At 36.3% G+C, this 24,740-nt stretch overlaps 1 protein-coding gene and 1 long non-coding RNA gene across 3 annotated transcripts in view; one reads left to right on the top strand and one right to left on the bottom strand.

Moving 5' to 3' along the window:
- Window positions 1-24,740, bottom strand: part of psd3l (pleckstrin and Sec7 domain containing 3, like) — a 241,572-nt gene that overhangs the window by 202,269 nt on the left and 14,563 nt on the right. Inside the window, exon 1 of one of the 2 annotated variants that reach the window (XM_088629210.1) lies at window positions 14,379-14,758. The exons of the other annotated variant lie outside the window; for it this stretch is intronic. Within the exon in view, the coding sequence (XP_088485336.1) occupies window positions 14,379-14,399 (21 nt within the window). The 5' untranslated portion in view covers window positions 14,400-14,758. Of the gene's footprint in view, window positions 1-14,378; window positions 14,759-24,740 lie in introns of those variants that run through there. 2 annotated transcript variants of the gene reach the window in all.
- On the top strand, window positions 14,638-18,536 carry LOC148673039 (uncharacterized). The gene is made up of 3 exons (XR_015935917.1): window positions 14,638-14,765; window positions 17,685-17,721; window positions 17,927-18,536. It is a non-coding gene; the product is annotated as an uncharacterized LOC148673039 (long non-coding RNA).

The raw sequence follows: 24,740 nt of genomic DNA, 5'->3' as shown, positions 1-24,740 counted from the left end.
GGATACAAGGATTTTTTTACTACAGTACATCCTCCTACACAAAACATTATACTGTCTAAAACTACATTTTTTGTTCTCGTGGGAGGTTAAGGGTTCTGAAACACCACTTGCTGATAAAGCAATCTGACTGGAAGGATTTCCTTAGCATGCAACTATGTATGTATTACAAAACAACTATAACCACTTTAGCTTTACATTTTTGAAAAAAAATCCTATTTTGATTTTTTCCAGAGACACATCTAAATCTTTGGATCCTGGTGAATTCACGGCTATCAAACTGGTTAATCAAAAAGGAGAGGGGATGTTTTGTTCACTAAACAGAACCAAATTCTCATAGGAATGTTGTTGTCATGGCTGCTTGCAGAAGCCGTAAGAATCTAGGGCCGTATTCCCAGAAATGTGTTTCACACTTCCAAGAGGTCCTCTTCACATCTTCTGAGAGTCCTTTATTAATGAGCGTTTTGTTCAGAGGCAATTGATAGTCAGGCCCTGGAGGACAGAAATCTGAGATTATAAACTAAACATTTACCCTATTTATAACTTCAGTGTTCTTATACCTAACTTTTTTAACACATCATAAAAAGTATTTTTTGCACTTGTTTTAGAGAAATGATTTCGGCATTCTGGTTTTGTCATAGTAAAATAGATTTGAAAGAAACAAAAATCAACAGTTTTAAAGAAGAAATCCAAAAAGTTAGAAACATACAACAGCAGTAAACAAAACCATCATCAATTGAAAGTTTTTCAATTTACATCATCAACCAGTGTTGGGCCACTGTTCTGTCCAGCGTGCACCGTGCCATAGAGTCGACCAGGATTTTAGCACTGGTGGATTCGCAAATACACATTGCCAGGCGTGCTCATCGGTTGGCGCGCTATGGAATTTACTCTGTGGAGTTCTTGCAGCTCTTACTGCAAATACTGTCTTTTTATATTGTACACGTTCATACCCTAAACATTGAAATAACATATTGTATTTTATAGCTGCAGAAATTTACAGTAATTTGGCAACAAACGTGTTTCAGCCAACCATCACATAGCATAAAGGACACTACTGAGATGGCACGAAATTGAACATGTTATAAACAATACTTCGGTATGAGTAAAATATATACCTTCATTTTGTGCTTCAGAAACCTGTGGTGATAATGCAATGCATAAGAAAAGAAATTATATTCTTGTTAGCCTGTCTCTAAAGAGATTAACTGCATTCTTCTGTAAAATCATGGAGGTAACATCAGTGCATGATCAGAGCAAACAGAAGTCCTGTGTTCTCAACCAAGTGAAAGCTTCAATGACCTGAAATAACTCCTATTTCAAAGCGTTATGATGGAAACCAAATTACAAAAGCACATACTGTATGCATCTGCAACAAATAGTTTGAGGAAAAGAAGCCGACCGTCGTATACAGTGCTAGAGGGACACTGCGAGTGTAAAAACTAGTCAGGTGGTCCTGCAGCTTAGTGAAGGATTTGAGTCCTTAGTGAGGTTATGTCTCTATTAGTCCAGTTTAACGCTTCTGTTAGAGGTGGTGATCTGTCAATTAGCCTTTAATGAAAGGTCACAGCAGGTAAGATTGTAGTACGAAGCCTTTTAAAAACAGCCTCAACCCCATTACACAGCCCAATTTTAGCTTTCACATATAAAAAAAAATGTTTTACTAGAGCTGGCTTATTTTAGAATTGCTGCCACTCGCAGAAAGAATATTGCAGCTTCAATGAGTAGATATTTTTTAATTCAAATAATTCATCCCCTCCTACTTGTTCTATTAGATTTGAGAAAATCTGCCAGTTTAGGAGAAGCGTCTACTCAAACTCATAAAAAAGAATTCCTTAATAGAATGTTTTAAGAGTAATTAAAAATTACTGCCTAATAAGTATATATAGAATTAGCTCTGTAATTTTCCTGCTGCCAGCATGTTTTTAAACTGAAATTGAGTAAACTGAAACAGTCTACTTGTAAACTAAAATTATACATGTATTCTTCCATAGAGATGATTTAGATTTTAATATGGAGCCACTAGTGGTTGCAATATGAATTTGTTTTCGGAAGCAACTTCTATTTTGTTAATTTAATTTTAATGTAAGTTGAAAACATCCTGTAAGAAGCATATTGTTGCAAACATTGTGTATTTGTCCTAAATAAACAGGATTTCAAATTTTGTTTTAAGTAAAAAAAATGTTTTGTCCTTTTTAACAATACTAAGTGTAAAAATGAGTTTTGTGTTTCACCGTGCCAAAAATGTAAATAAGTGAAATCACAAATAAGTTAATTTGTCCTATTCTTAGTTGCTTCACAAAACAATTGACTGATATAACCAGTAGTTAATAGCTTATTTAAAAAAAAACAGAACGTAGTGAGTGAAAAACACCTTGTAATATAATAAAACTACATTTTATAAACAAAATATTGTTTAGATTAAATACTGTACCTCTAAGCACACAGTTGTTCTACCAAAATACAAAAAGCAGCATTATGAATTTTTCAACCATGCTTCAGCAAAAGGCTACATTGATGAACATGACTAATTGGATTTCTTGCCTTGATTTGTTTCTGAAAAATAAAATTATGTGGCAAGAATAATACAAAACAAAGCAGATATCTCTAAAGGTCAAAACTATTAAGTTCAAAATGTATAGAAGAGACAGCAGACCAGACATCTTTGCTCTTAGGATATTATCATTAGTCAATTAACATTATTTCACAACATACTGTACATAAGGATGCTTTACTGCTCATTTATTAACACTAAGAAAAATAGAACTTATGTATTAAGAGTTGAGCTCTATAAATTCAGGCTGTAATCGTTTTAGGTGTCTGGTCTCACAATATTACTCTAGACATATCATATTACACCAGCTTCATAGTTTGCACGAGGACTTCTGCTACCACAGGGATTTCTGCTGCTTGAAATATTATTTGTATATACTAGACTTTGAAGTACCTATATTTTAACAAAAGTAGTAGAATTTCAAACTCACTGCTGACTGCTAATTGTAATTACCTTCAGAAAAGAATGGCTCAGAATGTAAATGAACATACTTTATACACACATACACAATCCCAATGAGAAGGTAGACTATTTCTCCAAAGACAACTGTGGGTGAATAAGAAAAATAAAACAATATACAAGCTGTTAAGAATTCATAAGACTTTGATGCACCGCAACTAAAATATGAACCCACTATGAAAATGATTATGTCTGAAGAATATACTGGCTTCTTATTCACAAAACTACAAATACAATTTAATGTTCCATTAAGGAAAAAAAAATTCCAATCAACTAGCAATACAAAGTAATATTTTTGTCATGGTGGAACTTCATTATTTACTATAGCCTCCAAAATTCTAACTTGAAATGTGCTGTCCATAACAGTATGTTTCTTAAAGGGTGATTATAAAACTTACTGTACATTATCTACTAAATATATCTACAGCATAAACATAAAAGAATCATTAGATAGATTTGTAAATGTCCAATGTTCATTTCTTTCATAGGCTACAAATATGTTGAAAATAAATTTAAGCTCCCAATCCCTAATGATTTGTACTCATCTGGTAGTTTAAAAAAATCTCAAGAAGTTTCCAGAAGTCACCATAAAAACCACTTGATTTTAAAACAGAATCAGAGAATTGTCTGAAGATGTGAGGTAAAAGATTAGCAACCTCAACAATTCCAATTATGTCTAAAAAAAACGTTTTAACTATGGTGTCAGTCTCCAAAATGTTCAAGTCTAATGGAATGGTTACTACCCCACCAAAAAAAGAGGCCATAAGAAAGGATTAGCCAAATGTGCTAGTCAGGAAAGTGGTTTGGAAATAATTCACACCCAAGGACAACAACTGGGAATTCTCAAAAACCTCCTGCATCAACATGACACAATGTCTCCAAGAATACTAGTCGAGGTTGACGTCATGAATCTGGGGTCTATGACAGAGCTCCATGCCAACAAGAAAAGAAAAGACATGAAATTGCCAAACGGCAGCTAATTTGACTCCTGAGTCAAATGGGACCACATGATGCATCTGGATGAAATAAAGATTGAGATTTTCAGCAGTTTCACCAGGGCACCATGATTACCACAGAAATGTAAACCTCATGTGGAAAAACAATGTCATCCGTTCTGTGAAAAAAGAAATAGATCTGTTCTGCATCTTCTGCTACTGGTGTCCTTGTCAGAATTAAGGGAAATGGCTTCCAAGGTTTATCAGGATAAACTGGGGTCTTTTGTGATGAAGCTCAAGTTTGGTCACTCATGACAACAATGCAAAGCATGCACCAAATGGTCAAGACAGCAAAACTACAGCTGGAGAACTGTGTAGGTTCTGTATGGAAAAATGTTCAAATTCATACGGTTACGTACCTTTTTTGATTTTTGAAGTCAAATGTTTCACAAAACATTGTCACAGTATGAATAAATGTGAACATTATGCATTATGCATGTCGCAAACATGTAACTGTTTGGGACAAGTGTGACCAATATTTGTACAAAGTCACAAATTTACTTTTTGATTCTATTAAATACTGAATTCCATGGTGAATCATAAGATTTAGTTACAGTTCATTGAGAGCTTTAAATTTCAGGTGCTTGTTTGAAACTCTTATTTCTAACTTAAAACTTGTTCCAGAATGATCATTTTGCTTCTCTAGAAACTCTTCAAAGACCTAATCATTTATATCCTCAAGTGAACAAATCACTGACAGTTTTTCATGAGATCTTCACTTGAGACAAAAAGAAAAAATTGAAACTCAGATTGCTTCAAATCACAACTGCCAAAATAAATTCTATATTATGTCCCATCTATCTTGTTTGAATACCTCAGCTATTACCAAAAGTGTAACAAGTTCAGAAGAAGTTTGGAAAAATTACCTTGCAGAATTATTTCTGCTTTTCACAAATGCAATGGTTTATTACAATTCTGTTCACAATGTCAGCATTTCCATTATGCAACAATAAAAAACCTTGTCCAATCTCCAAGCAATCCAAAACTCAAAGTGAGAACATTTCCTGTTTCCAGGAAGCACAAATTGTCTTGCTTCAAAGCAAAAAAAAAAACTAGCTACAAGTGGACAAATTAAACAATTTATTTTTTACTGATTGGACATTGCTTTGACCAAGGGTTTTTGACCAAGTGTTTCATGAAGCTTGTAGGTTAAGTTTATCCATCCCTTTTCTAATCACTTCTTTGAATTCAGGGTTGCAGGGTAGCCACCCTGGACAGGTAGCCATCACAGGGCAGACAGGCACACACACCCTCGCACTGGAGCCAACTTTCGCAGAAGCGAATTAACCCACCAATATCTTTTTGGACTATGGAAGGAAACGGACACAATATACAACCTCCACACAGATAACATCCTAGGTCCAGGAGTGAGCCTGTTAGCAATATTAACCACTGTGCTGCCCTGTTAAATGTATCATCACATTAAATCCATTAATGTAAAGAAAACTAAGCTACTTTTGGATAATTTAAAAGTGCTGCATGGCTTAGAAATCTTCAGTGGTGTCTACAAATGCAGATAAAGCATTTAGGTAACGGATTTTTAGGTAACGGATATTTACAACTAAGGCAACTTTGCAATTGACTGGGGTGGTGCGGTGGCTCTGTTGCTAAGGATCTGCACCTGTGGCTGAAAGATTGCTGGTTCGAATCCTGTGGCTGGCAGAGGAATCCTACTCCATTGGGCCTCTGAGCAAGGCCCTAAACCCCAACTGCTCCAGGGGTGCTGTATAAATGGCTGACCTTGCGCTCTTACCTTAAGCTTCTCTCCCTGTCCATGTGTCTCATGGAGAGCAAGCTGGGGTATGCGAAAAAACAAATTCCTAATACAAGAAATTGTACAGTATATGGCCAATAAAGTTATCTCATCTTAACTACTTAGTTAATATTGACATTGCAGACCACAAGTGTCCAATGGTGGTCTTGGTTCTTTCATTCTAACTCTAAAACAGATGATTACTGGCTTAACTGGAGAGATTGAACAGTTCCTCCCAGTTAAAGGTGCTGCTGCTTTGAAAAAACTTTGAAAGCCTGCAGGCAGACCACCTCTCCGGGACCAGGATTGCTGCGAGGAAAATAGGAAAATGGAAACAGAAGAATAGTCATGTTAACTGGAATGTCTGCCTCCAAATGTTATCTTAATTTTATCATTTTAATTATTTTAATGATTATTATTATCCAAATGATTTTAATTATTATTATTGCTATTGTTATACGTCAATTAACACTGTATAATGAAATAAGAAAATAATAAGAAAATACATTAAAAGGAAGAAGTGGTTTTGATGAGGGATTTTAATATTGCTCAGGTAGGCTGGGAAAACCAACAGGAATACCAGCAGAAGAAACCAAAACAGTAGATAAAGTTAATGACCGTTTTGTTTGTCAGAGCATCTACCAGAAGAAACACCTTTAGTGATGGAGGCTTTTTAAAAAATTAAATAAGAGTAAATATTACAGAGTCGAGAATGAGAGAAACATTCATAAACTGTGACCATAAAATAGTACTTGTATTTTTTAAAGCGAAGGCTTACAGGTAGAGTTCAGAATAAATGTATACAATTTCAGCACTGAAGGAATGAGACAGAGCTTAAGGGAAGTAGAATGGATACAAAGTCACTACAGAATTAATGGCAACATTTTAAAGATATTCCACCTAAAGCACAGAGCCAAATTAAATACTAGAAAAGCATTGGCCCAAAACTCTAATGAAATTAAGAAAAATATTAAGGATAAAGAGAGGATTTAATAAAATTATAAAAATGACCAGATTCAATTAAAGAAGATGAACAGAAAGAATTGTAGGCACAGGTTTTTAGACAGTCCCAGAAACAGAACAGAACATTTATATGGAGGGTACCATAATAAAACTTTATTTTAATATTGCAACAGAAAAAGAACAATAAAGAATAAAGAAAAGTGTCTCTGGGATAATAATAGGAAACGTCTACACCACGAATGGAAATATATTAAAATAATATTTTACTCTGGAAATATATTAAAGGAATATTTTACTTCTTTTCCCTCGCCAATGCCTCAGCACAAGGAAAGACAAACGTCGTAGATTAAATAATAACACATGTCCCCTAATCGCACACACCAGGCAACTTTTGCTGCAGCAGAAACCACAGCATCACCTGCAAAATATATATCCAATAGCGTACAAACACATGGCCCCTATGGCTATTTCAACATGAGCCAAAGTGTGATATATACTGTATGCCACTTATTGTATATCTTGCAGAATGTGCCCTGCCATTTACAGTCTCTTTAGAAAGTGAATTCCCTTAGATTTTTACACAACTTAAGTGATAAACTCAAACAGAAATACATTTCTATCTTTTTTGTTGCTCCTCTTCACGATTTACAGCACATGCAATAATAACCTACAATTAGATTAAAAAACAATAAAAACTATGCTGGACTCTTCTGTAATTCTCTACAACATGCTAGTCAAGGAAAGATCTTTGGAATAGAAAAAAAAACAATTTGGTTTATTTACCAAATTGTGAATCCTGCTCCGTTGGGCCCCTGAGCAAGGCCCTTAACCCCAACTGCTCCAGAGACGCCGTATAAATGGCTGACCCTGCGCTCTGACCCCAAGCTTCTCTCCGTCTGTGTGCCTGTGTGTCTCATGGACAGCAAGCCGAGGTATGCGAAAAGACAAATTCCTAATGCAAGAAATTGGATATGGCCAATAAAGTGATCTTACTGCATTATTTTTTATTGGAGCTAGCATATTGTTTTCACAGGAGAACTCGCAATCCATACCACTGATAACATGTTTTACAGTTAAGTGTAAGGGCCAACATTCTAGACAAAATGGCAGTAGTTAAGAAAGCAAAGTTACATGTTTGCTCATTTCAGCCTTTGCATTTGTTCAACAGAAAGGCCGTGCTCTGTTGTGAGAGAATTTTCTCAGATTTCAGGATTTTCAACCTTTCAGACCAATGTTTTCTCTTCCGATTAAACTAGACATCTTTGATACCAGAGACGTGGATTTTTCACTTCAACTATTTGAATTACAGTGCTCGGACTTAAGGAACTCAAAGTTCTGGGATCTGCAAAACACATATGGGGCTACCGATAGCAATTACAGCGTCTCCTAATGGAACTTATGGATCAGCATACCTCTGTGAACAGGTATTTTCACACCTGAAGTCTGGTCTTTGTTCCTCCCATAGATAGTTAACAGCTGAACACTCAGCAACTTACAAGCTTCTTAAAGTGTCAAGCTAAGAGAAAAGCAAGCACAAGCATCACACTAAATGATATTATGTGCATATTAGTTTTAGGTATTATTACAATTTAATATTTTTATTAATCAAAATGTAAATAAGGCTATTACCTGTACAACACCCATGTAAAGCAAAAGTCATCCATTTGCCAACAAGTAAAATAATCCTTCAAATCAGAATGTTGTCCTTATATCAGAAAATGTTCAATGGACCAATGATTAAGCAGTTTTACATCTATTTGTCTGCGACTATGACAATGGAGGTGGAAGGTTCTCTAACATCTCAGTGTTGCTGATTTCAGATTGCAGGCTACATGACAGTGTGGCGATGCTCCTCTTACAAATGATATCTGTCTGAAAGAAAATCATCTGTGTGAAAGAACACACTCCTCACCCAAGACCTTTTCTATTTCTCAGATGGAAACACCACATTCTGAATACCATAAAAAAAATTATAATAATAATAATTTGCATCATGGAAAAGAGGATTTTGGAAGCCAGGCAGAGAAATATTTTTTTGCTACATCCAATAGAAAAATGCAGTTGGAGAGCAGAATTACATCTTCGACTGCCATACAATAAACAAATCATGACACCTTACTTAACTGAAAAAGGGGAATGATGGCATTCCATTTACATACTGTGTTCTACAGTGAAAGAGTGGAAAGGTGTCATAAACTAAGTATTAAGGGAAGCGAAGACAATCCCAGACACTCCAAAGCTACTCATATATGTCCCAGTATTAAAAACCAAGCTGAAAGTGAAGGCATATTTAAATACTTTGAAATCTAAATTTACACATAAGGCCACAGAAAGGTCTGTTTTTGAATATATTATCGACTTTGTCAAAACAGAATATCAAGGAAATGGTGGCTTAACTGAGCATGGCAGGTTTTCCACAACATATCAACAGTGAAAGTGAGCTTCTATCATCCAGCTGGACCAGCTGCTCATTCTCATATCCTAGAACTGAGAATATCCCAGATATTCTTGTGATACCTGCAGACCACAGTTTGTCTTTTACAGACCCAGAAGTCATCTCTTTGGGATCAGGCCTGCCATCAATCACTACAAGTGGAGTTCTGCAGAAACTAAACACACTTGAACATCTCCATTGATTGGTCTGTTGTCCAGACCACTATTTTATATCTTTCTGGATCTGTGCACCACTCTCACTGAAGTCCATCAGTGTGGTTTACACAAGACCTTGGCTCATTGCTAAAGAGGACTTAGTTCCATCCCTGACGAATCCACCTGTAGTGATGAAACAAAGGCTTTATTCTCCTAAACACTGGAGAATTGGTCCCTTTCTTGAATAACATCAACTCCTCACCTCACCTAGTTGCCCAATCAACGCCCTCACTAATAGTGTAATTTAAAAGTTATACCACAAAGTCACTAGAGCGCATCACAGTCAGTCTTGAATGATCAATTATTCAAAATGATGCCAAAACATTTAATGACTAACCAAAATCAACATACATTATTTTTCTAAAACTCTATGTACATAAAAAGAGTGATATGTTTCTTCTGATGCTCAGCATGAAGGTACTGTGAAACATTTAAAAACCAGCAGTAGTTCTATCTGCTTTAGTTGTCAGTACAGAATATAAGAATTGCAGATCTACTCAGTGACACGATACATTCTGTTTTACTCATTCAGTATACATATCTGCAATCATTTAAAAATGCAATTTACTTTCTAATATTATTTTAACTGAATATTTTTTCCAGAAGCCATGCTGCTTTTTTATTTGAAAGAGCAGAAACAATGAAAACAAATTGCAGCTATAACAATAAAGGCTCACCATATTACTTTTTGCCACGCGAAATAAAAGACTAATGACATCAGGCAAACTGAACATAATTTTTAAATAACATTTTAAAACATTGTTTTCCAATTTTAATACCAAAAAAAAACAAGATTATATATTTGCCAAAGTTCACCAAACACATTTTAATTAACAGTTATCTTTAAAAAATGGTTAAGAACAAGGATGTAAAAACTGGACACTGGGCTTGTCAAAATACATTACCCTGAAATTTGACCTTAGTCCTTTTTTGCACTCAGAATGCATATAAAATTAAAATCACATAACACTCCTAGTTTGCCAAGAAGCTTTACCCCATACAAGGTTTAAAAATTGCTACTGTTCACAATAGCGTCATGTTCTTAAGTCAGCTTTAATATGTTGCTTTTGGAAGAATTTAAGTGTTTAGTCTGCATTTTACAAAACCACTCAAAACAAAGATATCCTCTGTTTGTCAATGGACAGTCTGTGGGCTAGGATTGTGATCTGTGAGAGCTGTATTTGTCCAGGTCCTGGATGGTAGTGCTTTGTGCTCTCAGTGTAAGAAGAGACTGGCCTGGACTCACAACACACTTTCAGTGGATGTGTGCATGTTGACTTAATTTTTCTCCCTTGCTAATAAGAGACCTGTAGCAGTAAGGAAAGCTATTAACAAATTAGTGATGCCAAACTGAAAGGGTAGGAAATAAAAAAAACATTGGTATAATAATGAAAATGTCTTCATTATTGATGCACATAATATCCTGACAGAATCTCAAAAATTGCCAAATTTATGTTACCTGACATTTGAAAACATATATTTTTAATTTAGAACTTTGTTCTATTTATCTTTCTTTTTTATTTGTCTTTTACTGTTCGTATTTTATTACAACTTTCCTCATTTTTATTTCTTTTTCAAGCATAAATTGACATTTATGTTGCTTTACTGTATTTATGTTGCGTTTTCCTTTACAACTGAAACTCTCTCTCTTAATTTTAGATTTTATTTTTATTTTTACGCTTGGCTTGTAAAGCACTTTGAGATGCTATTTGTAAGGTGCTCTATAAATAAAGTTTAATATTATTAAGACAATTCAGAAAAAATAAGCTGCATCAGGAGAGGCAAGACGGAGTTGTGGTTAACAATACTGCCTCATAGTGTTGAGGCCTCGGGTTCAACTCCTGGGGATGTTGTCTGCTCGGTCTGTCTGCTTAGAGTTTATCTGTTCTCCCAGAACTCGCATTGGTTTCCAGTTCCTCCAATTTCCTCCCACTGTCCAAAGACATACTGGTAGGTTAGCTAGCTTCTAGGAGAACTGGCCCTGGTGTGAGTGTGTGCATGTCTGCATGTGTGTTGTAATAGACTGGCATCCTGTCCAGAGTGTATCCTGCCTTGGGCCCAATGCTTGCCAGGTGGGGTCAAGCTCCCCACCACCCAGTATTGGATAAAGCAATTAGAAAATACATGGATGGAAGGAATCCATATCATATAAACGCATAGACCAAGCTCGTAAGTAACAGATGTATGTGGAGGTCATACTACAACTGTGGCAAAAAGCAATTTGACCAATGCATTAAAAATTAATTAACATCAACAGTTACTGTTGCAAGGCTACAAGACACTTTATTTTCTTTTTATTTTGGTACAGGTTTACTCCTTATTTGCAAAGGGAGTGAAAACCCTTTCCACTAGTGATTAGTAAAATGTTTGCATTGGTGTGAACCAATGGTTGATTAACTTCAGACATCCATACAGGTCAAAGTATTTGGATACCTCTGGTCCGTGCAACAGCTTTCCATCATAGGTATGAGAATGACTTCTGCTCACTCTGTTCCACTTTTCTCTTTTCATTCTTTCAGTGTCATGACCGCTAATTCCATGCAAAATTATTACTGTTAGTACAGGATGTCCAACTGGTTCAGCAGACTATCCACATCTGCAATATTTAACTTGCAGATTACTTCAGAGTAAGAGGTTCTACTGATGCAAGTACAGTATGAATCCACAGGTGCAAAATTTAATTTAAGATTTTTCAAAATTTGATCAGTTCTATTTCAGTGGAGTCACACCTCCTCCTTAATCTGGTTGACAAAATGACTGGGGGTGCTTTGGAAATTCATTTCACCCGTACCACAACTTTCAGTACTAAAACGTTACAAAACGGTGCAAGATGTGACGTTTGTGCTGTGAATATAGGGACCTGCCCCTAGAAACCTTCTTGTTTCCGCAGGCTGAGCTGACCTGCGCTCCATTCTCACCACTGAGGCAATACGGAGCACGGGAACTTCCTGCCAAAGCATGCTTACAAAAATAACCTAAAGGCCCCTACAAAAATGCCCCAATTCTCTATAGAAACCTAGAGGTCATCTATAGGTTATTTTCCCACTCCTGTCACATGACAGTTGCCCCAGCTCTTTGACAGCGCGGTCCTTCCTGTCGGACCGTTCCCACACAAGGCCCGCAGACTGCGCGAGCTGGTGTGGAATGCATCTGCTGTACTGGAGGGCATGTGAGCACAGGTATCCAACGCCCCTGAAGCACTCGGCCAGCTCACAGAGAAGCGCAGCATTAACCGACTCCTGCACACATGAATATCGTGACACTGACCTAGCAAGTACAGATGCGACACGCAAAACATTAGGAACACGGCTTTAAAAAAATACAACTGTGAAAGGGAGTGCAGGAGAGACCATGCCCCTTCAAATACTGAGCAGCCAAAAGTCCCTTAAACTTGCCTCACACCTCTGATCACCGGCACAGCACTCTCATCGGTTTTCATGCTAACCCGAGTATGAGGAACCTCTCCTGTACAGGTGATTTTTCTTTCCTTGAATTATTTCATAACCACAATTTCCCCTTGGTTTAGGGTGCAGAGGAAGCATGCAGCATGAAACGGGGTTCAAGGCTGGGTTTTCATGGCATTGCCTCAAGCAGACAGCACACGGAACACATTAGTTTTGAGATGTCTCTCAAACCTAATGTCATATAAAAAACTAGAGGTCCTGGTTACATTCATGTGGGCTGCCCTGAACAAATACAAGCTCATGCTGTGTTTTTATCAACTTTTGGGAAAAGGGCTGAAATAATGTCAATGACATATAGTTGTTTTTTTTAATGTCCTTCTGTGCCTCCAGGTGTCAAAGTTTGGAAATGGAAAAACACTGACTAACAAACTCGGCGTAGCTAACAATTTGTATTTGTATGACTAAGACGCAAACGCAATTAGAACAATAAAATTATTTCCTGAGCATTAAAGGTATTTTTAGGTCAGCAATTTACATAAGGCTGATCTCTGAGGCCACGCATTAGCTGAGTGTAACCAAGGAAGAACAAAACGCTGAAATGGACAAAGTGAGGAATCGTTGCTTGCAGTCCCGCTGACTCAACCAAGCTAATCGGAGGAAAAAAAACACATTACTTTAAGTGAAACCATGCGCTTGAAGACAACACAGCTAGGAGTCTGTAACCCAGATACTGAATGTTACTCTGTGCCAAGGATTTGTCCAGGCACGACCAATTTTTTTACAATGTTTTTATTAATGTAAAAAAATGTACCACTGTGTATACAGTAAATATGCCTATATATAACACAACATAAAACAGAGGCAAATACAGCGAGTATGACACTAAATGTTAAGCCAATCCTTTAAACCACAATGAAGAGAGGTTAAGGATCATTTCTGCTAAGTTGTGTGGGGATTTAAAATAAATTACAGACAAAAGCATTATACAAGCCTCCTGCAAATACTAGATTTCAAATTAAACCCGTTTATTTATTTATTTTCACCTTTGAAAAATGTTACCAAGTGGTTTCAAAACATTTACGATCTAGCTAAACTTTCTGAACCTCAGTTTATTCAAAACAAAGCACTACTGTTGAATAAATATTAATTAGTAGGGTACCCAATAGTTTCAACGCCGTATAAGTGTACATTAGCATTCCAACAACAAATGCATTTTATTACATTTAAAATATAACAAGATCATATATCGAAATCAGACGTATGAATATGGTTTTGCCTTGCGATTTATCTAACAAGTTTGATAAACACCAGAAATAAGGTATAACACTTAACAGACCAGTGATTCGCCAGGAGACGGTCTCAAGTCACTTAAAAACAGCCGTAAAAATGACATTATAAAGCTTCAGGCTTCGGATTTATGTAACTACTGTAGCTACACATGACAGGACAAAAGCCACTACGTGATTATGGCTTTAGGAAAAACAATTCGTAGTAAAACTAGAAATAAGGAAATCGTAAGAAAAGAGAAAGCTATCAGAAAGTCTCTCCAACGCGCAGTGATGAAAACAAAAAGTAAAATTACACAGAGGGGAAGCATCTCTTACCCCATCAGTGCTCTCTTCCATAACTCTTATGTGAATGTGTTTAGATCAGAGATCGGTAGCTTTCTCGCCTTCGCTGCACATAGACAGCTTGAAAAGTGTCACTTAATTCCGCTCATCTCCCAGCAGCGGAGAAAGGCTCATTCGCTCCTACACGCTCTCAGGTCTCGCAGTGCTCCTTCCAGACAGCGCTGGCCTACATTCGCCGCTGACAGGCGAGGGAGGCATTGCCGCTCTGCCTCCTGGAGCAGTGTCAGACTTGGGAAGGGAACGGGAAGGCGTGACAGTTCGTTCCAGGGGAATTCAAATGGGCTCCGAGACAGGCTGTTCGCGCACGGCTGTTGCAAAAATCCCCATTTCGTCCGCATTCAGCCGGCTAAGGCTGTCACTGTAAGTCCGTCCTTCGCAGAAATGAAAAAAAAATACTCACCCTCATTCACACTTTTACAAGAAGCACCTTCCCATGCTCTTCTTTTCTTTTAGTTCTTGCACCGCTGCTACACTTTGCCTGGCTCGTTTGTATCGATATGTTTGTGTGTGAACTCTCTTCCCCCTCAATTGCCGTGACACTTGGTACATTCCTCATTAAAACGCTTCCTTGTTCTTTCTACCTTTCCCACAACCCGTGGCTCATTGTGCAAGAGCGCTGAGTAGCGTGCGTACAGCAGGGTATATGTTGCCATGTAAAGACAGCAAGCCTTCTACTGGCGAGATTAAATGAATGAAATTATCGTTTGCTTAATGAGCTGAAACTGCAGGTGTTTTGTATTGCTAATGTTCGATGTTAATGACCGAAAATCACTTTAAACGAGAAATCGTGAACTTAATCAAATTTTCTGGTATTCCAAAAGCTCTTTAATCTTCTTATCTGTTTTAAAATCTATTAATTTAATGTTCTGAAATGTGAACGTTTTTCCTTTCTCTGTGGTCATCACTATTAACGCCTGCTCTTACTGCACAGAAGCAAGACAAACTTGTGTAACAGGGTATTGACTGTACTTGAGACGCGTATCAGATGATGCTCCTGGAGATGTATAGTATTGTAGTAGTTTCTTAAATGAGAAATCCGGTTTACAATTAGATCAAACATAAGGTAAATCATAAATAAAATAAGAATAATTACTGCAATGGAAAACTAAGTTATAAAATAATAGTACTGAATAGTTGTAAGAACGTCAGCATGGTTAAATGCGGGGAGGCCACTCAGTCCATGATGTTCATTTGATTGACGGAATTAATCTAGCCGTTCTCAGCGAATCTGTTTCAACACAAACTGGGTTATAATTACTTAGTGATTACTTAGTGTAACGACTGCCACTGGTTTACTTTTTTGAGTGTGCTGTAGGCTTGTTGCTAGATTTTGCTGTGGTGCAAAATGTCCCTTTTGAACATATTTTCTTTCATGAGCTGAGTTCACTCCACATTGATTTATATAGGAACTCTAAAAACTAATTTATCTGGCTGACACATTTTCTCAAAGCAACTTCCATTTGTGCCTATTTATATAATAGCAATCTTAAGCTTTGCTCAGATTCAAAAGCAGTGGGCTCAAATCCAGTCAGGATGTTAGCCTACAACTTTCGTTCAGAATGCAAACGACTGCTCCAATTTTTTATATGGTGACATTATAAAGCACACCTTTGAAGCATCAGGCAATGACTTAAGTAACTGAATGCATTGATCACATGAAAGCTTGGCTGAGGTTTTCAATGTAAATTTATTCTGATGGACAGAGTAGTAGCAAAGCTATTATCCAGTACTATGTGGACTCTTGGTGTCAGAGTTTCTCAAGAAGAAATATCCTTGCTTTTGTTGGTAGCCTAAAGTAAAAGGCTTACGTAGATCAAAATTGATGCAGTTACCTAAAGATAAACACAAGTTCATATGTACAAGACCAAATCAGATGATTGTAAAGAGAAAGTGATGCAACAAAACAGAAAGTGAAAAGAAATTGAATATCAAAATTCTGACATCCACTTCTTACTTATAGTAGGGATTTTAAGCTAAAGTGCAATGAAAAGTTGTATAAATGATACAGACATAGAACAAAAACCCCTTAAACAGAGAGGATGTATTTTAACTGTAGTATAGTATAGATTTCACGACTAAGATTTTAGATGTGCATGACAGGGAATCTCATACAGTAACCATGGCACCAAGTACAATTAGACAGTAAGTACAGTTGCGCATGATATCCTGTAGTTTACAAATGTATTAAAACTCCTGGAAAATTGTTAAAAGGTTCTTACATTTTGCAGAATCATCCAACAAGTTGAAAACTGAAAGCTGGTATGTCTTAAAGTGACTTTAATGTTAAAGTTTACTTTGGCTACCTTTGGGGTTTTTTGATGGAATTGCATTTTAATACAGTACTCTCTCAGTAGTCTCCTGAATGCTTTCTTTGAGGTGTATTCTGAGGTCGGGAACATGAAATTCCACTCAATCAGCAATCATCTAAATCGAAATATGATAATAGACTTGAAAAAAACTGAAATATCTGGATTCAAATACCATCTGTTAATGATGGTGAACCCTGTGCTTAACATCAATGGAAAACAAGTTTTCAATTACAAACCCTTTGTACAGTAAGGCATTTATGTCCTAGAACAACTTGACTAAAGTACTATACTTTTCTCTAAGGTCCAAAAGCCGCATTCTACCTGGCATTTGAATTTCTAGCCCTCCAATACCAGTAGAGTCCAGTGCCCTAACCACGATTCCTCGCAACTGTCCAAGTTAAAGTACTAAAACCTGGGAGTTCTCCCCAGGCCATGACAAATCTTCTTTCATACTTAACTGTGGCCATAAGGAGCCATAAGGCTCACTGTGTTTAACATCTCAGGGACTTCTGGGGAAAACCTCCACTTAGCAGCTGAATCCAAACAGTTTAAATGTGCACTTACTGTATGCAGTTATGCAGGAGCTGTACTGTAGACCTTTAGCATCTGTGTCTTAAGAGTATTTCTGTTTTCTATCCATGCTTGTGGTGTTCATATTGAGCTCTGAGTCTTTTAAATTGTACGAATTGCTCATTGAACAGTTCAATGATACCACTCTTAACTGTACCTAATGTTAGGATTCATCTTTGGTAGGCAAGACATGCTGAAGGCGTGCACTTCAAAATGAAATCCATGCTAAAGACTGGTAAAGACTGTAATTTATTTAAAAAAAAACAATAAATATATTTAAATCAAAAATAGAATTTGACAAATCTTTAGGATTTTCTACGGTTTGATATGCACAATAAATCAGAATTACAAAATCATCTGGATCTCTTAATGAATTTATGTTTAACCTTTTTTCTTTCAGACAAGATTGTCTTCAAATTAAGGGTGTTCCCATTCTGGTAAGATCTGTTGCGTAACTGTAGCATAAATATCAAGTCAAACCTGAATAATTGTAATAAATGCAAAAAAATAGCACGAGTGGATTTAGAAAGTATTACATCACAGTCTGAGATTCAAATGTTATGTAGCTGTGATACAAATGTTTGATTGGCTGTATAATTTTGCGCAATATAATTATTTCATTCTTTTTGTTTATTCTTGCAGTGAAGTGAATGGAAATTCCATTGCTGTGCTGATGGTGCACTACAACTCACTGAACGAGGGATGTCACTTACAGTATTTAATTCCTACAGTAATACTGTCTTGTTTCTGGAGTACATAATTTGATATATCCTTAATTTTTATCCTGCAGTCAGTCTTTAGTCTGAAGAGGTGTGAGCAGGAAGTGGGTCAGTTCATGGGTTTCAAAAATAGGAACAATGTAGTTGAAATACTTGCCATCAAAAAAGATGTTGACTGCAGGCTTTGATTCGAATATGAGGATAAATGTCAGTACATACGCCGTTTGATTGATATGTTTATTCAAATATTTCATTTGGTAAAAAAACAGCATTGTAAAGCACTCCAGATGTCTAAATGGCTTGAAACTTGAACCAAGTTAAAATAGAAAACAACAACAATAATATTTAAAAAATGGTCGTTGGATGATAAACAATAATATTTCTGATATTGTTGCACTCATTTAAAGGCATTTGCAGTATTGAGCAATTTAATTTTTTTAAAGAAAAAACATTTGTTTCTGTTCCAGTAAAAAAAAAATAGTGGGTGTACAAAACTGTGTTACAAAATGATAAATAAATTCAGATACCTGGGTATCCATTATTAAAAATAACACACTGACTAATGTGGACATAGAACGAGCAGCTTTTGATTTTGCAGAAATAGTTTTGCAGAAGAAAGCAGTACAAAATACAGATATTTCTGAGGACCTTTTTCTATCATTTATTGCTATTACTGTTTCTATAGATTATTTCTAATAATAATACGCTTTCTATAGATTACTACATATTACTATTATTTCTACAGATATTACTAAATAATTATGTTGCAGTTTAGGTCCAGAGAAGGCTAGCCTCTTAGTTAATGTGTAGGTTGAACTTAGCTGCTTTACGAACCTGCTTTTGGAGAATAAGCATGTCAGCTTGTCGTTGCAAAGATTTAGTTTTGAAAGCTTTATTTAGGAAAATATAAACAGTTTAAATAACTTTGCATTTTTAATAGAGAAATTTAGTCTGTTTGGGGTAAAATCTAGTTGGTACTGCAACTAGATTGTGGATTGACGGATTGTGGCTAAAAACATCCATTTAAAATAGGAGGCTTAGGAATTTAATGCAGGTTTACAAGATCTACAAGTGGCCCACAAGGATTTTCTTCCTTGTGTGCAAATCCACAAGGGAAATGCACAGTGAGAAAAAAAGGGAACCCAAGAGAGAAAAAGACACTGAAAGACCAGTTGATTAAATGTTTATGTCTTAATGCTACAGGAGGTGTATTAAGAAGAAAATGCAAAAGAGAGAAGCCAGTCAGTTAACACATGATTGTGATGTAACTGGGATAACAGAAACATGGCTAACAGAGACTTGTGGTCACAAATGCAACATTAGTGGATGTAAAAATGTCCAAAGAGATGGGAGTTGGGAGAGAGTGTCTCTATACAGCATTCAGGCACTGGTACTTAACACAGCCTAATGCAAGGTCACAAAATCTGCATGGTTGTGCTAGGGGTATGCTACTGACCACATGACTTACATATCAAATAAAATGCTATCTGAAATGCTAAAATCACAGATATAAATGAAAAGGAAAAGATGGTTTTATGGTGGAGAGTTTAATTTTCCTCACAGAATGCTGAACTACTAGTAGGGAAAGAAAAACTGAAATGTTAGACGTGGCTAATGGTTGTGTCACGATATTAGTTCCCCCTCCTTAAGGGTGCTCCAGCCCTATCACTCTAGACTTTATTCCTTGCACCTGCGCCCTATTCCCTGCCCACCTTAAAAGCCAGGCGCTGACGCTCTTCCGGGCTCTGCATCTGATTTCCATATCGTGCGAGTCCGGGACCAGGAAGCGCCTGGTCCCGTTAAGGTTTTGACCCCCCTGTTCCTGTTCCTTGTCCCTGTCTGCCGGTTCCGACCCGGTCTTCGTGGTTTTTAATTCCTTCGTCGGATGGATCTCCTGGTTTTGGACTTACCCTTGCGTTTTGGATACTCTATGGATTACTCTTGGATCGTTCGCCTCGGCCACACCTCCCCCGTGCACCAGCGCACCTTGGACACGCCCCCTGTCTTCTGCCCCGTTTTCCTGCATGACATTTCCCCAATGTTTCCCCACTCCGTCGGACTGTGTCGTCCGCATAGGGTCCGGAAAGAACTGTTCGTTACAGGTTGTTTTCTGCCTCGATTTGTCAGAGCATTTACTGTACTGGAGGCAGTGGCAGAATATAATCTTTTCAAACAATCAAGACAGAATGAGAAAAACAGGTTAGAGAACCATTAGGGAACTGTGAACATAGTACCATATACTTTGAAGCGGTATAGGCAGAGCAGAAAGCAAGGAAGAGTGCTTCAGTATAGTAAAATAGAACAGATTCAGCCATTAAATAAAGTTGATGAAAGTCAGGTAGTAATGTTTATTGGTAAAATAAATCAGATAACAATATGAGGAGAAAGTACTTCATAAAACTTTCAAGATCAAATATGTTCTTGATATTACAAAAGCAAAAGAAGCAAAAATTTCTCCAAGATAAAAATAGAAATTGTTAGAAAATGGAAGTAAAACTGTTGAAGTGAATGTGAATGTTTCACTCAGGTTTTTATGAAGGGGGAAATTGTCAACATGCCTGAGGAAAGTAATATATCAAATAATATTTGCATAGTGAGGCAGAAGCATTACAGCTGCTGGACGAACTTAAAATAAATGTCCAGGCTCTGATAGTATTGAACCAATTGTACTTAAAGAAACCAAATTTATTAGTATTATACTTATTCATAGTCTGTTAACAGAAGTCTTACAGTAGACAAGGAAACAATAATAATAATAATTGCTTACACTTATATAGCGCTTTTCTGGACACTCCACTCAAAGCGCTTTACAGGTAATGGGGACTACCCTCCACCACCACCAATGTGCAGCATCCACCTGGCGGACAATAACTGGAACAAAAGTGTAATCTACAGTATATGGCAGAAAGATATTCAATATGAATTTGGAAAAGGAAGATCTTGCTTAAAAACCTGCTAGAGTTCTTTGAACTGGAAACAACAGTAATGGCTACAAAGTATGCTAATGTATCTCAAATTGCAGATGATACTCATTTAAGGTAATGCATGAAGGTGAATCAGGAAAAGGTCCATGGAGAGCAAAAAAAAAGTGTGGTGATGGAGTGGAACACCATTCTGTTACGATGCAGAACTGGGCAAGCACCTGGCACATGGTGTTTAGAGTGGAAATTGAGGAGTGTTGCATACAGGCACCAAAAACAAATAACTACATAATAGAAAAGGGGTGAAATGCTTAGCTTTAATAGGTTGCTTATGAGAGACACAGTCTCTCAGTAACATCAATGTTAGGATATCGTTTATATTCCACCATGTAAGTCAATTGAGAAAACATTCTCGTTTACAATAATGATCTGGAGATACCGTATTTATACCTGGATTTATACCATATTACAGTACCTTGCCGAAGAGCACAACAGTAATGCCCTCTCAGGATTTGAACCCATGACCCTCCATTTAATTTATAGTCTAAAACCTATTTCATCCTGCAGTCTAGAGTAGTATACATAGTTAAGTACAGTCACCTCCAAAAGTATTGGCACCCTTGATAAAGAAGAGCATTTGTGTAATGTCAATGAAGCCAAGAACTGCAAAAGAACAGTTTTAACACTTTGTTGCCTTAAAGCATACATTCATGGCACATTCATTCTGCACAACAGATCCAGACATACAAAGCAAAAAACAGACAGACTCTAAACAGATAACTAATATGAAAAAATAACTAATCTAAAAGAAAAATGGAAGCATCATGATACCATCAATTTAGGTTTTGAAAATGACTTTGGCAAGCTACATATTCAGTAGACTGACTCTTCTTTAAGAGTGGTTTACATAATTACCATCTGTGATAAATTACTGATAGGTATATTCATGGTAATTAATCCACAATTAATTACCATAAATACACCTGTCACTGTAAGGTCTCCCAGTCAAGGAGTGAAAAGTTAAGCAAAACTTCAACCATGAAAATCAAGGACCTTTAAAAACATCTCAGGGAAAAGTTGTTTAAAAGCAGAAGAAAGGTCTAGACTATTACAAAGACTCTTGGTACCTCTTTGAGCATGGTGAACCCTCTTACAGTAGATACTGCCTGAATCAGACTGCCCCTCCAAACTAAGCTGCCAGGCGAGTAGGAAACTGGCTCGCGATGCCACCGTGAGGCCAAACGCAACGGAATTACAGAGTTCAGTGGCTGAGATGGAAGAAAAGGTCCATGGGTCAACAGTATCCTGCTCACTCTTTGCTTACAAGCAAAGGAGACTTGTAAGGATAATGTATCTGTAATGTACAATAAAGATTTTAAAGCAGATTGCTTCAAAAATAATTTGATAATTATAAAAAGAATTACTTAAAACCTATATTTATAGGATGTATATTTTTAAAAATGAATCTGCTGTATTTACTATGGAGATTAGATGAGATTGTGGTGGAGATTATATGTTATTGAAAGCTAGAAATGTCTTCATAAACACATAGACTTCATGACAGCTTTCATGTAGCTACAGTAATACATCAGAATGTTTTTTTCCCCTCATTTCGAGACATAAATGCACCAAGTAATATAAGCCAAGTGTGGTAAAAGCTAAGGTCAGTAATACACTGCGGTTTGACTGCATTAGTCACATGCAAGGAATATATAAAAATAAACTATCATTGAAAAATAGGACTTCATGAATCTAAAAGCCCTAGTCCAAGAAAAACCTTTAGAGCATGCTCTAAAATATAACTGGAGAATAAAATAAACGAACAAATGGAGTGCTGTTTTCTTTGGCCTTTGAGGAACTCAAATGTTTTCAGTCTCATGGTCCTGCTGAATTAACCGTTTCCATGACAGTAACAGTGAAATGAATGAAACAGCACCTTTATACAATACTGTAGGCATAATTATCCACATGCTGCATTCATAGCTCAGGAATTACTGAGGAGTGGAAAATATTGTTAAAAGTTTGCTTTATCACTATCACCATTTTTTTCAATCACTGCCTATCCAATTAATGGTTACCGATGCCCAGAGCCTAGTTTGCTTTATGAGTTATTTAAAATGTATGTTCTATCTAGAAGACTACATTTCTGAAAGATGAGATTTAAATTCACTCATATGTGTATTCAAATGTGTGATCTTTGTTCTCCACTATTCACCTAGTTGAATAAAACTTCTATAGGTCTTACGGCTATTGCTCCTAGAGAGGTTACATGCAGTATCTTTACTAATGTATTGGCTGTCTTATGTGATTTCAGATTCCATGTTCTTGTGCATACTCAGTTTTTGGTGATATACAAATGTACAAAGGTGTGTCTCTATTTGAGTGCACTTGCACATACATGCACATCCCCCAAAGAAAATGATTGATTGCCAATATGAGTCACAATACTCATGGAACAGCATTCTTTTGGATGTGTTTTTGTGTGTTTTTACACAGCCACAGATCAAAATCATTTAAAAAAAATATCAGTGTAAAGCAATACATGTTAAAAGGCTGTGTAATTTTCTGTTGTTTGAGATTTTTTGTTTGCATTAAGGCAAAATCCATAATTCCCTTTAATTTCCATATATTTATTTACAATGTACAAATATGGATAGAAATGCAGGTTTATAGAGAGCAATATGGATCACAGATACATGCAGTATAATTAAAATTATGCAGAACTGCTGAACCTATGATTATAAGAAGTATTATTCCATAACAGCAGGGCAGGTTTTGTGTCTGCAGCAATAACCTGCAGCAGGTCAGGACATATATTTACATATTAATAAATCGTTTCAGGGCTTGAACATGTACATTAGTACTGTGGTGATTTAATTATACATTTAATTGCTGTTTGGTTAATATTTAATATTTGTATATATTGGAAGTTTAAGTTAAGTCATTATACTATACTTTAACTGTCTCAAAATGATAAACAACGTTAACTTTTTTATTATCTATTGGCTTATTTTGCTATGCTTCACTTATCTCATGTTTATGTCTTAAAATTTTATATTTAGCTCAATTCTATGGTTACTGGGTGTAATAAATGCTAGGTAAAGAAGTACACGTAAATATGTTTTACACATAAATATGGAAATATTACAGAATTCCTGACAGCACTAATAGTCAATAAGCTGATTCAAGGATCTAGGAAGGACTGATACAATTAGTGTAAGATATCAGAGAAAACAGTGGAAAAAGTAATTAGTTCGTTTCAAGCTTCCCAGAGATATTCTTTGCCTGCATAACATGCCTTTTCTTCTATATATACAAGTAATAATTGCTTAAAATTTATCAAATGCATTGGAATATGTTGAAATGGTGGAAATGGTGGAAATGGATTTTCATTACAGCACTCAATTGTATATAATTCTTCCAGACTAAAACATACCAGAGCTGCTGGAGTGTTAAATTTTTTGGCAAGCACTCTTTGAAATGAATAGAATACTCTCTATTTTCCTACCTGAAAGATTTGTTTCTGTAGCTTTCACTAAAGTTCCTTAACTTCTAAAGCCAACTCACTTCCCAGGAGAGTTAGACATACTGTATACAGACTTCATTCAGTACTCATACTGTAGGTACATTTTCATTACCAGAAATATTTTATTTTTGTGCAGAAACTCTTATTTTGGTATACACCATAAACTGCATAATCTTTTCAGTGTTTATTTTTTTAAAATGTTTTCTAATAAGGATAGTGTAAAAAAAATTCTCAAACAAAATAGTAAATCGGTTTCTATTTTCTGAGTTCCATTTATTGTAATATTTTAA

The sequence above is a fragment of the Lepisosteus platostomus genome, chromosome 4 (genome assembly GCF_059453375.1).
Source record: "Lepisosteus platostomus isolate fLepPlt1 chromosome 4, fLepPlt1.hap1, whole genome shotgun sequence".
Lineage (NCBI taxonomy): Eukaryota > Metazoa > Chordata > Actinopteri > Semionotiformes > Lepisosteidae > Lepisosteus > Lepisosteus platostomus.
This window is presented reverse-complemented; position numbering and strand designations above follow the sequence as displayed.